The sequence below is a fragment of the Ovis aries genome, chromosome 13, assembly GCF_016772045.2.
Source record: "Ovis aries strain OAR_USU_Benz2616 breed Rambouillet chromosome 13, ARS-UI_Ramb_v3.0, whole genome shotgun sequence".
Lineage (NCBI taxonomy): Eukaryota > Metazoa > Chordata > Mammalia > Artiodactyla > Bovidae > Ovis > Ovis aries.
The window spans coordinates 11,245,292-11,259,896 of NC_056066.1; the positions used below are offsets into that span (position 1 = coordinate 11,245,292).

Genomic DNA, 14,605 nt, shown 5'->3' on the forward strand with positions numbered 1-14,605 from the left:
GGTGTCTGACTCTGCGACCTCGAGGACGGTAGCCCACCAGGCTCCCCTGTCCTTGGTATTTTCCAGGCAAGAAAACTGGAGTGGGTTGCTGTTTCCTACTCCAGGGGATCTTCCTGACCCAGGGATCAAACCTGAGTCTCTTGCATCTCCTGCACTGGCAGGTGGATTCTTCACTACTAGAGCCACCTGGGAAGCCAGCATCTAGGGTGGCTTGACACCAAAGAAGCTGGAGATTTATTCTCGAGAGAAAGCAAATGTCTCTTCCGGTTCTCCAGTTCTCCTGTCCCCAGAGCTGAATGCTTGATGCTTTACTCTGAGCTTCCCTTGAAAGGCCCCTGTGGACATCCCACCCGTGACCCCACTTCCATCCGACTTCCATTCAAGGGGCAAATCTTGCTTCTAGGTTCAGGTGACTTATAAGGCTGATGAATTGGGGTACTTAAACTAAGTACTTGATCTCGAGGCAGAAAAATGAAATAAAACTAACTGAATGGAAGCTTTAGGAGCTGGGAAAACAGGCGCCTCATTGGATGTGTTTCTGGGGTCGCCTTGCCCTGGAGTTTAGGTCCTCTGAGTAAAGCATGTGGGAAAAAGCAAGGTGTGGGCACAGTGGACCCCACTCCCCGACCAGACAAGGGGGACCCCAACCCTACGAAGGGCTCTTACGTGGCTCTGCAGAGGTCAAACTTGTGGCAGCTCTGGATGTGGTACATTAAGTCTCCTCCGTTGAGATACTCCATCACAAAAAAGAGGTTCTCCTGCAGAAAGACACGACAGTCCCACTGTGAGCTTCTTTTTTTATTGGGGTATAGCTGCTTCACAACAATCTGTTTCACATGGTTTCTGCTGTACAACGTGAATCAGCTGTATGTATACCTATATCCCGTCCCCCTTGGACCTACCCACATCCCATCCCTCTAGGTCATCACCGAGCACCAAGCTGAGCTCCCTGTGCCGTGCAGCAGCTTCCCACTAGCTAGCCATTCTACGCACCGTAGTGTATATACATCAGACCCAATCTCCCAGTTCATCCCACCCTCTTCTTCCTCTCTTGTGTCCGTTGGTCCATTCCCTACATCTGTGTCTCTGCTTCTGCCTTGCAAAGAAGCTCATCAGTACTATTTTTCTAGATCCCACATATAAGCATTCATATACGATACTTGTTTTTCTCTTTCGGGCTTACTTTTCAAAGGAATGAGTTTCATTATTTCAGAGGAACCGATTCTGTCTTGAAATCCCTTTCAAAAAGGCTGGCAACATAATTTAGTTGATCTGCAGCATTTCTGAACCCCAAGAAGTCTGGGAAGTTGGGGGGGGTGGTGAGTGTGATGCTGGATGCCTGAATGCGCTGATGCAGCGGAGCAGATGGGGGCACATGAGGGAGGGGCCGCCTGGACTTGCTCACTTGACCGTGGGATGGTCTTGGGCTCTTCAATATGTGCTGACTGTCTACCTACTCAAGCTGACAAGGGTGGTAAAAATGAGGCTTCCCTGGTGGCTCAGATGGTACAGAATCTGCCTGCCAATGCAGGAGACATGGGCTGCATCCCTGACTCGAGAAGCTCCCCTAGAGGAGGAAATGCAACCCGCTCCAGTACTCTTGTCTGGGAAATCCCATGGACAGAGGAGCCTTTTGGGCTACAGTCCACGGGGTCGCAAAGGAGAGGACTTAGCAAATGAGCATGCACACACGAGCACCGTGATTTTGAAAGTCCTCATGAGCCACAGAATGAGCAATCTATTCAGTATGGGGATGGCTGGATGTCTGCACATAAATCTCCATCTGTGAACCTGACCCGGGCGATGTTTTTATTTTTTAAACAGAATTAATTACCATGATGCCCGCAAGAAGATCACGAAATAGAGGTGAGAGGGCTTCCTCCTGTTAAGTCATCTACTGTTCATGCCAATGGAGCTCGGCCTGAGGGCAAATACCTCTGTGCACCACGTCCTGACTGCCTTAATATCTAAGTCAAGACCGCCATGAGCCAAGGGCTGAGAAGCAGAATGGGTTAGGACGGAGTGGGCGGCACGATTCTGAGCTTGACAAGAGTGAATCACTTTTCCATCAGCCTTTGTCTTCTGTGTCTGAGTCGTGTGTTTTGTTCTCTTATAAAGAACTCAAGCAGGCCTGCTCAGAGTGTATTATTTCTGATTTCAGAAAGAGTCCAAACAAAGAATTAGAATTCAATAACCTCTAGGATTTGCCCCCGAGTCCGAGCATTCGGCAAGTCTTTCATTTTGCCTACTTAGCTGGCAAAACCATACCGTTTGTCAAGTAGCTCCATGAAGAAGTGAATTTTACGAGAGGAAGGTTGCCTTACTTAGGATGCTCCCTCCAGCAGGGGTGTGGCTGAGATTCTTATTCATGACACAAGAAAACATTGAGCATCATTCCATCTGATCAGTGAAGTCAGTTTTATTTTTATTTAAAATCTTTTCTTGGCTGTGATGCACAGCTTGTGAGATTTCAGTTCCCTGATCAGGAACTGAATCTGGGCCGTCAGCAGTGAGAATGCAAAGTCCTAACCGCTGGACTGTCAGGAAGTCCCTGAAGTCAGTTTTCACTGGGCTTTGCCAGTACCCTGAATATAGACACTAAAAGAAGTGATACAGTGAAGAACCTCTGGCTAAGAAGAGAGCATTTGGTACATCATTCAGTGTTTATCTCTCAGCTCCCCAGTTTGCAAATATATCTATGGAATACATGCTGTTCTGTGCCTGGCCCACAAAAGCAAGAGAGTCAGAGTTAGTTCCTGCTTTGCTGTGGTTCTCTGACAATTGAAGGCAATAATTAACGCTGATATGCTGGAAAAGATTGAAGGCAGGAGGAGAAGGGGACAACGGAGGATGAGATGGTTGGATGGCATCACTGACTCAACGGACAATGAGACTGAGCAAGCTCCGGGAGATGAAGGACAGGGAAGCCTGGTGTGCTGCAGTCTATAGGGTCACAGAGTAGGACATGACTGAGCAACTGAGCAACAACAACATGCTGTGAACAGGCTCAGGGGTAAAGAATCCTCCTGCAGTGCATTTCTGGCAGAGTGCATATTCCTGTAGAGTCATTTATTTTTAAACTTTTTATTGGAGTATAGTTGATTTACCATGTTGTAAAGCAACAATGTTAGTTTCTGCTGCTGCTGCTAAGTCACTTCAGTCATGTCCGACTCTGTGTGACCCCATAGATGGCAGCCCACCAGGCTCCCCCATCCCGGGGATTCTCCAGGCAAGAACACTGGAGTGGGTTGCCATTTCCTTCTCCAATGCATAAAAGTGAAAAGTGAAAGTGAAGTTGCTCAGTCATGTCCAACTCTTCGTGACCCCATGGACCGCAGCCTACCAGGCTCCTCTGTCCATGGGATTTTCCAGGCAAGAGTCCTGCAGTGGGGTGCCATCGCCTTCTCCGATGTTAGTTTCTACTGTATAGCAAAATGTAAAGTCAGTTAAATACTGAGTACATTCAAAACTTCAGAACAATAAAGGATTCTGTGTGTTGGTATGCAAAGTTCTGTATTTTCCAGAGCGTCTACAAATATCTTCCATCACTTGGCTGATAGGATGTATTTTGTTCTCCTGCGTTTTGGGTTGACTAAAAAAGTTCATTCATGTTGACCCGTAAGATGTTGTGGAAAAACCCAAATGAAATTTTTGCCCAACACAATACTCATAAAAATATAAGAGACCAATTTAGGGGGCCTCTAACATCTAAATTCCTTTGTATTCATCTTCTTTGTGAAATATTTATATAAAATTTAGCTGTAAAAGTACTTTATACTAGTAGAAAGGAGGAAGGCTGGTCACAGCTATATACAGTAATAGAAGTACTTAGACATTTCACTAATCTAAGAATTGGGAAAAAAATCATTTTTCACGTGAGAGATATGTATTCATCTCAGTGGTTTTCAAAGCCAAATCTTTGAAATCATTGAGGTCTAAAATTAGCCTAGATATTGCGCTTGAATCTCTACCTTGGTGGACCCCACCCTTGTTACTTACTCTGCCGATGCCCTTTGTGTGGACGAGAGTCAGAGTGGAGGCAAGTCCCCTTCAGAGGGCTGACTATCTCTGCAGAGATTTACATCTTTACTTCTATTTAATGTCCCCCCCCCCCCCCATCAAGGCTTTGGTTTGAAATTAGAGATTGAACAAGTTACTTCCTGGACATCTGCATCTCTGGGGTGGGGAGGAAGAGCACGGAGCCGGGGTCAGGGCTGCCCACGCCAGGAGCTCACAGAACCAGTGAGTGGCCCAGCCTAGGGCGGAGCTTGCGTCGCCGAGGCACACCTGCTCAGCACCTGGGCAGGGCGCACCCAGATCCCCTGTTGCTCCAGGCGCACACCCACATCAGGGTGGTCAGGAGAACACTCACTGTCTTAGGTATGCTTGTAATTTAGAAGACTGGAGTCACTCTGAATCTGGAGAACTTATTTATTCCTTAGTTGTTTACCGAGCCATAAGCTAACACATCCTAGGAAACAGGTTTATTTGCTTTTTTCAGAAAGAATAAGCCATCAAAGAAAGCCAAAGATAATCACGTGTACTTCTGCTATCTGAATATTGGGTGCGTATGCGTGTGAGGGAGGCAGGGCTCCCTGCAGGCTGGCAGACTCGTTCATTACGTATGGCCTATTTATATTCCTACTGTAAGTTCTAATTAGTAAAGTTCACTGCCTTCCATAGATTCGTTAAAACGTGTCAGAAATAAAGTGCCCCGGTTTCTAATGCTTGTTCCTGCACCAGAACTTGGGGCTCAGTTGGTATTTTCTGGCTTAATTGTCCCACAGGGTCATCTTGTAGTAACTAACAAGTTCTCTCCTTCTGTAACATGTGCTAGCAGGGATTCAGTCCATGAATTTTAAAATTGTTTTCCGTGATACGGCTGGGTCTCTACTAAGAGGAAATAGTGTAGTTAGGCTGATGGACTTTGCTCCCAAACTGCTGCCCTGCTTGACAGTTGTGTGACCTCTGGTGTCTTTGTGACCCCTGCAGGGGTGACCTCAATTTCCTTGTTTGTAAAATGGGGATAATAGTGTCTACTTTGGAAGGCTGCTATGAAGAATAAGTGATCTAAAATACATAGCATGCCTAGAAATGATTTAAAATATGTAACATGCCTAGAACATGGACTCGCACACAGTAAATGCTTTATAAACACCAGCTGTTATTTATGACTATAATTACTATACATAATATACATGCATGTTGAGAAATATACATTCACAAGCACAGAAGGATTCCTGGAACTGACTGAATTTTAACATAAAAGACAAGTTTTAAGGAATACGGTTTTGATGTGAAAATGATCGACTCTGCTGAAGATTTTAAAGTTATCTTTCCCCCCGTCACTGGCAATGGGAAACTAATACTGGAAAAAGATGAAATACTCAAAAATCCTACCTCTGGGTACCTTTGAATGATACAGCTAGAAATGACTCTCTTCTTTAATGCTTTTGTGTATTCTCCACTTTTTAAAGTACATTTTGGTGTAATTAGTTTTATAACTAAGGAAAATACTAATGAAATTTCCTTAAGAATTTATAAGTGAGTGAGTTTTCCATCACCTAATGTTTCTATAGTGTAGATTCTCTGTATTTACCAAGGGGGTTTGCTATTTGATATGGACATCTCGATTCAGTGTTTGATGTAAAGTAAGATGCTATCTTTTTTAGCTCAACTAAATTGAAACTGGCAGGCTTAGCATTATGAAGACAGCATGACCAGGCAGCACCTGATACTCCCTGATAAAATCGGAGTCATCTGATAAAAGACTTCTTACATCATTTTAATCAAAATAATACACATTTTAAAAAAGATTTTAAAAAAGAATTGATAACAAAAAGATCTAAAAGGGAAAGCCTCATTAAAGGGAAAGTTTACACTGACAATGTGAAAGAGGATTAACTGTAAGGTTAAAGTGACAGATTTAACAAAATCAGTGATGTAATTTCCATAGGACTGTGTTTGCATGTCAGTGTCCTTTGGAGGAATTACAAGACCCAGGGCTGTCAACATACCAGGGCTTACAACATGAGCTTATTCTTTAAAAGACATTTTGTGAATGAACACTCTAGAATTGGTAAAGGGGAAGTGTAAACTTACCCTAACATGATCTGGCTTCTACCTGACTTCTCCTTCGAAGGATCACATTTGTTTTGCACAGGACAATGAAAATAAAGAACTCGGGAAATTAGTCATGATGACTAGTGAGTCAAGTACTGAACCAATCGGGAACAGTTGCCAAATGAGCGTAATTATCAGCAAAGTGAGAACTTTTTAGCATTAGAGATTTTATGATCTTATCAAACTTGTAATAATTTTGAGATTACACAGAAGACGTGGCAAATATCATGCAAATAAGGTCAGGAATATAGATTCCCTTTCCAGAAAAAATAAAAGGAGGAAAAGAATAATTAGTCGTTTTTTTCAGGTTTTTTTCCTTCTCCCAAGGGCTAGTGAGTTAATATAGTAAACTTTATATGAGAGAAGACTTGCATGTTTGAAACAATAAGATTAGAATTCAAATATTTAATGTCCAAGTATAAGGACTTTTTTGGCAGTCCAGTGTGCTTCTAATACAAGGGGCACAGGTTCAATCCCTGGTCAAGGAACTAAGATTCCGCATGCCCCACAGGGTGGCCAAAAAGAAAAAATCCAGGTATACCAGTATGCTTTTCGGAGAATCATATATTTTGAAGCATATGTAATAAGTGCTGTAACATCCAAGATGATAGTATAACAACATGGAAACTGGAGAACAGATCTCAGCTCAACCTTGGGGTATGTCCTATTACAGCAGTAGCAAGTGTGGGATGGTGCACCCTGAAGAATGAAGGGCAGTTGGTCCATATCTAAAAGGAAATTCTCCAGATCAATATTTAGTCCTGTGCCACAGAGTAAGAACTCCATACATAGTCACCTTTATTATGTGTATTGTTATTATTTTGTTAGAACAAATGAAACATGTTCTATATTCCTATGTGTTCTCTCTCTATATATATATATAAATATATATATATATATATATATATATATAGAAATATACCTTCATAACGACCAAGAAGGTATGTGATGACTTTAGAATTCTTCCAAATCTCACATGCAGAAAGCATGCTACCCACTCCAACCCCTAGCCTCAACAACAGGGAGTTGCACACGTTTCCAGCTAAAAAAAGAAAACATGCTTCTTGATATCAAGAGAAAGTACTATTTACATGGAGAAATGGTAAGAGGCATATGAACGCAGCTACAGAAAGGCAAACCACAGGAACAAAACCACCTTTCCGGGTTTTATCCTCTGAGAAGCCTGAGGAGGTGAAAGATAATGGCAATTAAGTAGGATCTGGTGAATCTGAAAGACATTTATGGGGGAGATTCTCTTTAAGCCTTCAAAGAAGGCAGAGTGGATTTGCAGACAAGGGGTTCTTTGCAGAAGTGCTCGAAGGAGTTGCAAAAGGCTGGTGTTTCGTGGGAAGCTGGTGTCTGGGCTTTGGGAGAATAGCTGATGCAGGAACCAACCGACAATGAGGGCACGTGAGCCTTGAGGAAACGTTACACAAATCACAACAAGGTGAGAAAACACCCGTGAGCTTAAGAGCAGGTGTGTGGAAGGGGCATGGCATTTCCAACTCAGCAGGCAACACGCAGGCAGAGTTCCTGAATATTTGTGCGTTAACTGCCTATTACCATTAGTGTCTTGGGAGAGGGCGGGACCTGAGGCTAGAGTTTCGGAGTACAATAGGAATTTACTATACACCCACTAAACTATTCTTTTTTTTTTTTTTTTTTTGTAAATTGTGAATCAAACATCTGCTGAATCAGTTTAGTTGCATAGAAAGGGCATCTGAAACACATCAGAGTGAAGGGCAATTTCTGAAATAACAGTTTTCAAGCATTCATAGTGTCAAAAACTGGCAGAGGCCTGTAAAGAAAAGAGACATATGCTATATAACACAGGAGTCCAGCCTGGTGTTCTGTGATGACTTAGAGGGGTGGGATGGGGGAGGGCAGAGAGAATCAAGAGGGAGGTGATATATCTGTATAATGATGGCTGAACTGCGTTATCGTATGGCAGGACCCAACACATCATTGTAAAGCAATTTTCCTCCAAATAAAGAATAAATAAAAAACATTAACTACTTTATGAAATAAAAAAAGTTACCTGTGAATGGGGACAACACAAAAAGTTAATTCTCATCTCAGTTCAGGGATAAGTGTTTTTGAGGATGTGGCTTACGTGGTTTTGTTTTCCTTGCTCAAACTGTGATCACTGTCAGCACTTCTAACTCAACCGGAGCGTTTATGGATTAAAGCATTTTTGCAAGCTTTAGACAAGGGAGTTTCTGAATGAAATGCTTGCCATTAAAAGCCTTCCAGCAGTCTTAATGGATTTTACCTTCAGACTATGGGAATTCTCACAGTTTGACTTTTTTTTTTTAAACTACCATGCTGAACGAGTTCTTCTATTTCAGATAATACTCTGCAGTTCATAAGGCACTTTTCTCCACAAAGGATTCAAACTTCTCTGCAAATGCTATATATTCTTTAATGTTGTCCCTTGGAGACTAAAAGGGGAGAATTGAGGTTACAAAGAAATGTTAGGTGACTTGTTGAAAGTCACGGGAAGCTTCAGGCATCAACTCTTGCTCTGAATTCATGAGCAGAGGAGTGACTGTGGCGAGGCCAGCCTTGCATGTTCTATTATGAAGGGAAAGTGAAACTCTGTTTTCTGTTTCATACAAGAGACATTGCAAGGTAATATTGACAGAGAAGAGTCACCTGGTTCAGACAGGGTGTATGAAGTCAAGGGTGGTGGTGTAAGCACATGAATTAACAACAGCATTCTCACTCCGTATGTCAAATTGAGGACTCTGCATTTGGATGCCTGCAAAACAGCTGGGTGTTCACTCCCTTTCAGCCTGAAGAAGGGGGAGGGTCCTGGAGATGTGCTCTGTGATCTAAAACGTCTTGTAGGTGCGACATCATAAAGCTACTGAAACTACTGTGCTAGCTACAAAGCGCATTCGGCTTGAAAACTGTCATTTCGTCTGTAAGATCTTACAGAAACATTGGAATGTGCATTATGGCCAACCCAACACCTGAATACAGATGGGCCTTTCAGGATTCAAAGGAGACACAGATGAATGTAGACCACAGTTTACTTTTCATTTCTAAGGAACGATTATTTCCTTAGAAAACAAAACAATCCCAAAGTGTTAGATCCTGCGGAGTCCCATACCAAGGTCACAGGTGCAGAGCCCGGAACCAAGATCATCTCTGGATGAGCCCCATAGTAACTGTTGCCATGAGCCCCTAATCTAAACTGGCAGCTCCCTGACCCCATATTAGGTAAAAATGCCCACCCTAACCGATCCTCTAATGCCACCCTTCCAGCAGGAACTGTCTTTGTCTTGAGGCTATAAAAATTGGCTACTAACCCATGAAAGCATCAGCGCTCCCTTGAGTCAGCCTGCTCTACTTGCTATGCCCTCATTATCTCTGCTCTTTGTTCTTAACAAACTCATTCCTTTCTGAATTACTCTGTGTCTGGAAGTTTATTTTTTTTAATTAAAAAAAAATTTGTAATTGAAGGATAACTGCTTTACAGTATTGCATTGGTTTCTACCAAACACCAACACGAATCAGCCATAGGTTTACCCATGTCCCTTCCCACTTAAACATCCCTTCCACCTCCCTCCCCGACCCTCTAGGTTGTTACACAGTCCCTGTTTGAGTTCCCCAGTCAAAGAGCAAATTCCCTTTGGCTATCTATTTTGCATATTAGTATGTATGTTTCCATGTTATTTCCCCCATACCTCCCACCCTCTCCTTCTCCCCTGTAACCATGTCCATAAGTCTGTTCTCAATGTCTTTATCTCCATTTGCTGCTCTGCAAATAGGTTAATTAGTACCATCTTTCTAAATTCCATATATATGCGTTAGCATACAATCATTGTTTTTCTCGTTCTGACTTACTTCACCCAGTATAATAGGCTCTAGGTTACTCTGTGTTGTGGAAATTCTTTTCCATCCTATGGTTGGACCACAACAGCGGCATCTTTTCCTTTTTTTTTTTTTTTTTCAGAGAGACAGTAGTCCCCACATGGAGTCACCTGTGCTAAGCCCACATCACCAGCTGAGACGTAACACCTAACCTATTTGGAGTTCCGACCTTCCCCAGTGATGCAGTCTTAACTGGTCAATCTGGAACTTTCTGGTCAGTGTGAGTGAGGTCAGCTGCCTGATATAAACCCTCTCCTCCCCTAAGGGAAGGTGGTCTTGCCTGAAACAATCTGCCTTTTCCTTGACCCTCCCCAATTTCTGCCTATAAAGGCTTCCAAGCTCCTCAGAGCTCCTTTTTATTTGCTAATTGAGATGCTGCCCAATTCAGCAATCACTGAATAAAGCCAATTAGAGTCCTAAATATACTCAGCTCAATTTTGTGTTTTAACAGGTTTGGTGACGGTGACAGGATCTGAAGGAAACTTCTGACAGCTTTGAGGAGAATGAGAAACACGGGTAGGAAACCACTGACTTCTCTCTCCCGCCATTACAAAGGCTGTGGGTGAGTTCCCTCGGTTTTTGAGCTCTGCTCTTTGCATTGAGCTCCTGATGACATTTAATTGGCTTTCCAGTCCCCTGTTTGCTTGGAGCCCCTAGTTCCGTGCTGGGACCTGCTGGCGGTTTATGCTGGAGCTCCCCAAGTGCTCGGAACCCCCCTGCACACTCCCTGCTGGGACCTGCTGGCGGCAGCTGTGGTTTTCCATTTATGGGGTTTGCTGGTTCGGTCCTTCCCCCAGTCCCGGGTTCCATGTTGGGAACTGTTGGAGGTACGTGAGGTCTCTGTCTTGGCCAGGATGCAGTAACAGCTCTTGGTTATTCCTGGTGTGTTAAGGTGTACATTCGCTTGTCTTATGTAGATGAAGGCTGCTGTTGATGGGAATTTCAGAGGCAAGAAAAGCCACAAAATTGGTGGGCATGGATCGAGCACTGAAAAGCTGCTAGAATGCTCACCACCTCACCCAGAGACTCCTGGGTGAGGACAGGATAGTCATGGAATGGCTTAGAGCGACACTGAGCCACCTGCCCACCTCGACACATCCACGCAGTGGGGTATGTGCATTGTATAAAAACCACACAAGCCCCGCAGCACACCCCGCTTATTCACCTGTCTCTGAGAGACCCAAAAGGCTCAGCCAGAAAAAGATGGGACCTTTCAATTCTAAGAGAGTTAAGTGTGACCCTTGCTTATTGTGTCAGTTTGGGGGCCAAAATACGGCTGCACAGAAAAGTGGCTGAGCTACCTTTGTGGCTGAGGGTCCTACCAGCCCTCATGGAAATGACCACAGCCATTATGGGGAAAGTTAGTTGAGATTATTTAAAAAGTACACTTGAAAATAAGACCTTCCAAATCAAACACACAGAATGGGGATACCTGTTTTAACACATTATCTACTGGTTTTGTTTTGTTTTGTTTTGTTTTTGCGGAAACTAACGCCTGTGGCTGGCAATTCATTATGTAAGTGAATATCAAACTACCTGCATTTGAGTAAATATCAACAACTTTTTATTTTGGACTTAATGTATTTATTTGAAATTTTGTACATGTCTTACTGAAGCATTCTAATGTTTCAGGAGAGTGTGACAGGCAGAATGTAGCAGACACTGCAGTGTAGGGGAGTATTAAAAATACACTGGTTTTCACTGCACTTTCCCCTGGAAAAGCAGACTGCTGGATGCATTTTTTTGGCAGGGGGGTTCCTGCAGGTATTGTTTCCTCTTGAATACGTTCTTTCATTTTACCTGACAGTCGACAAAGTGGGTTTTTGCGTGGGGGGTGGGGGGTGGGGTGTGCTTTGGGGTGTGCTCTTTAGAAATAAGAAATTTCCCAATGCATCATTTTTGAAAATGTCAGTAATAAACTTGTGTTTGTAATATACGCAAGGTTGGAACAAAAACTTAATGGAGCCAAATGTGAATGATAATGACAATTATGTTGTATGATGAACCTCTGATCAGCTTCAAGCTCTTAACAACTCTGCACAGTGATATCAATTGTATCATGATCTAAAAACATTGATAAGCCTCTGGTCAATAATATTCAGGTAACAAAAGATGGACTAATATGTCTCCTGTTAATGATATGTTAGCTGGCATGCAGAAGCCTTCAGAAGACTGCAAGATGTCAAAGGAGCGTCATTAAAAATTTGTTGCAACAGGCTAATGAAATACAAAAGACACAGGAGGCACCTAAAACAGACTGTAAGATAGGCATTACCTAACTTTTACTGCTCCCTTCTGTTCCCCTTTATTTGGACACTTATTCTAGTAATCTGATCTAAATTGTCTTTCTACTCTGAAGAGAACACAAGATCATAAGCAAAAGTCCACCAAGTCAGTGGACTTGCAGACAGCCCCATGTCTACCCTCAATGGAAGACCCCCATAAAGGCCCCTCCCAGGATTGTCAAGACTGAGTGATTTTCTGGTAAATTGCTACATTATTCCCTTAAGCAGCTAAGGCTAACTAAAATTTAAATTAATGAGAAACAATGACCGAGTTTTGGTAGATTCCAGAGACTCTCTACTGTACACCCCACTTCAAGCCTGCATATGGGATCCCAGGAAAACTGGCAGAAGGCAGCTCAGGAGAGAATTCTTCCCTGAATTAGCTCTCCTGGATCTTTATCAATCCATGAGAAAGAGAGGAAAAGACAGTAACTTTTATATCCAATTTGGGGATACCTCTTAAGTACAAGGGATGGTTCTATATTGCAAGAAATGTTTGCTGTTTGCCCCGACTAAAAACTGGTGAGATATTTACAAGGATTAAAAAAAAAATAGTTCAGTGATAAGAAGTTGGTCAGAAATTGGCAGTTGATACTGACAGCATCATAGAAATTTCTTCTTTTGGGCCTCTTCCCTTAAGCCAAAATAAATCTGTGTACACCCCAGAGGGAAATAAAAACCTGTCGCCTTTGTGAAAGGATTTACTAAAACATTCCAAAGGCAAACAGCTCTAACTCCAGAACATATGGATTTTTTGATACCCATTTCAGTTAGAAATCTTCTCCCTGATATACAAGGAAAAACTGAATTAAGGATAACCTAGTTGGGCTGGGGTAGATCAATGTAAGCTGTCATTTAAACTGCAACCCAATTCTTTGAGGAATTAAGAGCTACTGTCATGATCTTACAAATTTTGCAAAACTAGAAATTCAGCTCTAGAAGCTGTTCAAAATTCCACTATCCCTTCCACCAAGGCCACAGCCACCCCTATTTATCTCACATGTATGTATTAATCGTATATCAGTTCTAATGAGATGGATGAAACTGGAACCGATTATACAGAGTGAAGTAAGCCAGAAAGAAAAACACCAATACAGTATACTAACACATACATATAGAATTTAGAAAGATGGTAAGGATAACCCTGTATGCCAGACAGCAAAAGAGACACAGATGTATAGAACGGACTTTTGGACTCTGTGGGAGAGGGAGAGGGTGGGATGATTTGGGAGAATGACATTGAAACATGTATACTATCATGTAAGAAACGAATCACCAGTCTATGTTCGACACAGGATACAAGATGCTTGGGGCTGGTGCACGGGGATGATCCAGAGAGATGATATGGGGTGGGAGGTGGGAGGGGTTTCAGGATTGGGAACTCATGTACACCCGTGGTGGATTCATGTCAATGTATGGCAAAACCAATACAGTATTGTAAAGTAAAATAAAAATAAAAATTTTAAAAAAAGAAAAATTCTGGCCTTAGGAAACCAAAGTCCTTCTTGGAGGAACCTGCATTCTATTCCCATGCCTTTGAGATGTTAATGTTATCTAAATTTTAGGGAGGTAATTCTTATCAGTAAGAAAATAAAAGGGGGAAAATCATTTGAAACTTCAGTTCAGCTGCTCAGTCGTGTCCGATTCTTTATGACCCCATGCATGGAAGTACACCAGGCTTGCCTGTGCGTCACCAACTCCTGGAGCTTACTCAAACTCATGTCCATTGAGTCGGTGATGCCATCCAACCATCTCACCCTCTGTTGTCCCCTTCTCTTCCTGCCTTCAATCTTTCCTAGCATCAGGGTCTTTTCCAATGAGTCAGTTCTTTGCATCAGGTGGTCAAAGTATCGGAGCTTTAGCTTCAGCATCAGTCCTTCCAATAAATATTCAGGACTGATTTCCTTTAGGATGGACTGGTTGGATCTCCTTGCAGTCCAAGGGACTCTCAAGAGTCTTCTCCAACACCACAGTTCAAAAGCATCAATTCTTCGGTGCTCAGCTTTCCTTATGATCCAACTCACATCCATACATGACTACTGGAAGAACCATAGCTTTGACTAGATGGACCTTTGTCAGCAAAGTAATGTCTCTGCTTTTGAATGTGCTGTCTAGGTTGGTCATAACTTTTCTTCCAAGGAACAAGCGTCTTTTAATCTCATGGCTTCAGTCACCATCTGCAGTGATTTTGGAGCCAAAAAAAGACCATCACTGTTCCCATTGTTTCTCCATCTATTTGCCATCAAGAGATGGGACTGGACGCCATGATCTTCGTTTTTTGAATGTTGAGTTTTAAGCCAGCCTTTTCACTTTCATCA

General features: G+C 42.7%; 1 protein-coding gene across 9 annotated transcripts in view; it reads right to left on the minus strand.

Moving 5' to 3' along the window:
- PRKCQ (protein kinase C theta) overlaps nt 1-14,605 on the minus strand; it is a 158,940-nt gene that overhangs the window by 27,232 nt on the left and 117,103 nt on the right. For all 9 annotated transcript variants that reach the window (XM_042230440.2, XM_060397178.1, XM_060397179.1 and 6 more), the window contains one exon: nt 667-758. In XM_042230440.2, coding sequence (XP_042086374.1) covers nt 667-758 — 92 coding nt within the window. The remainder of the gene's footprint in view (nt 1-666; nt 759-14,605) is intronic.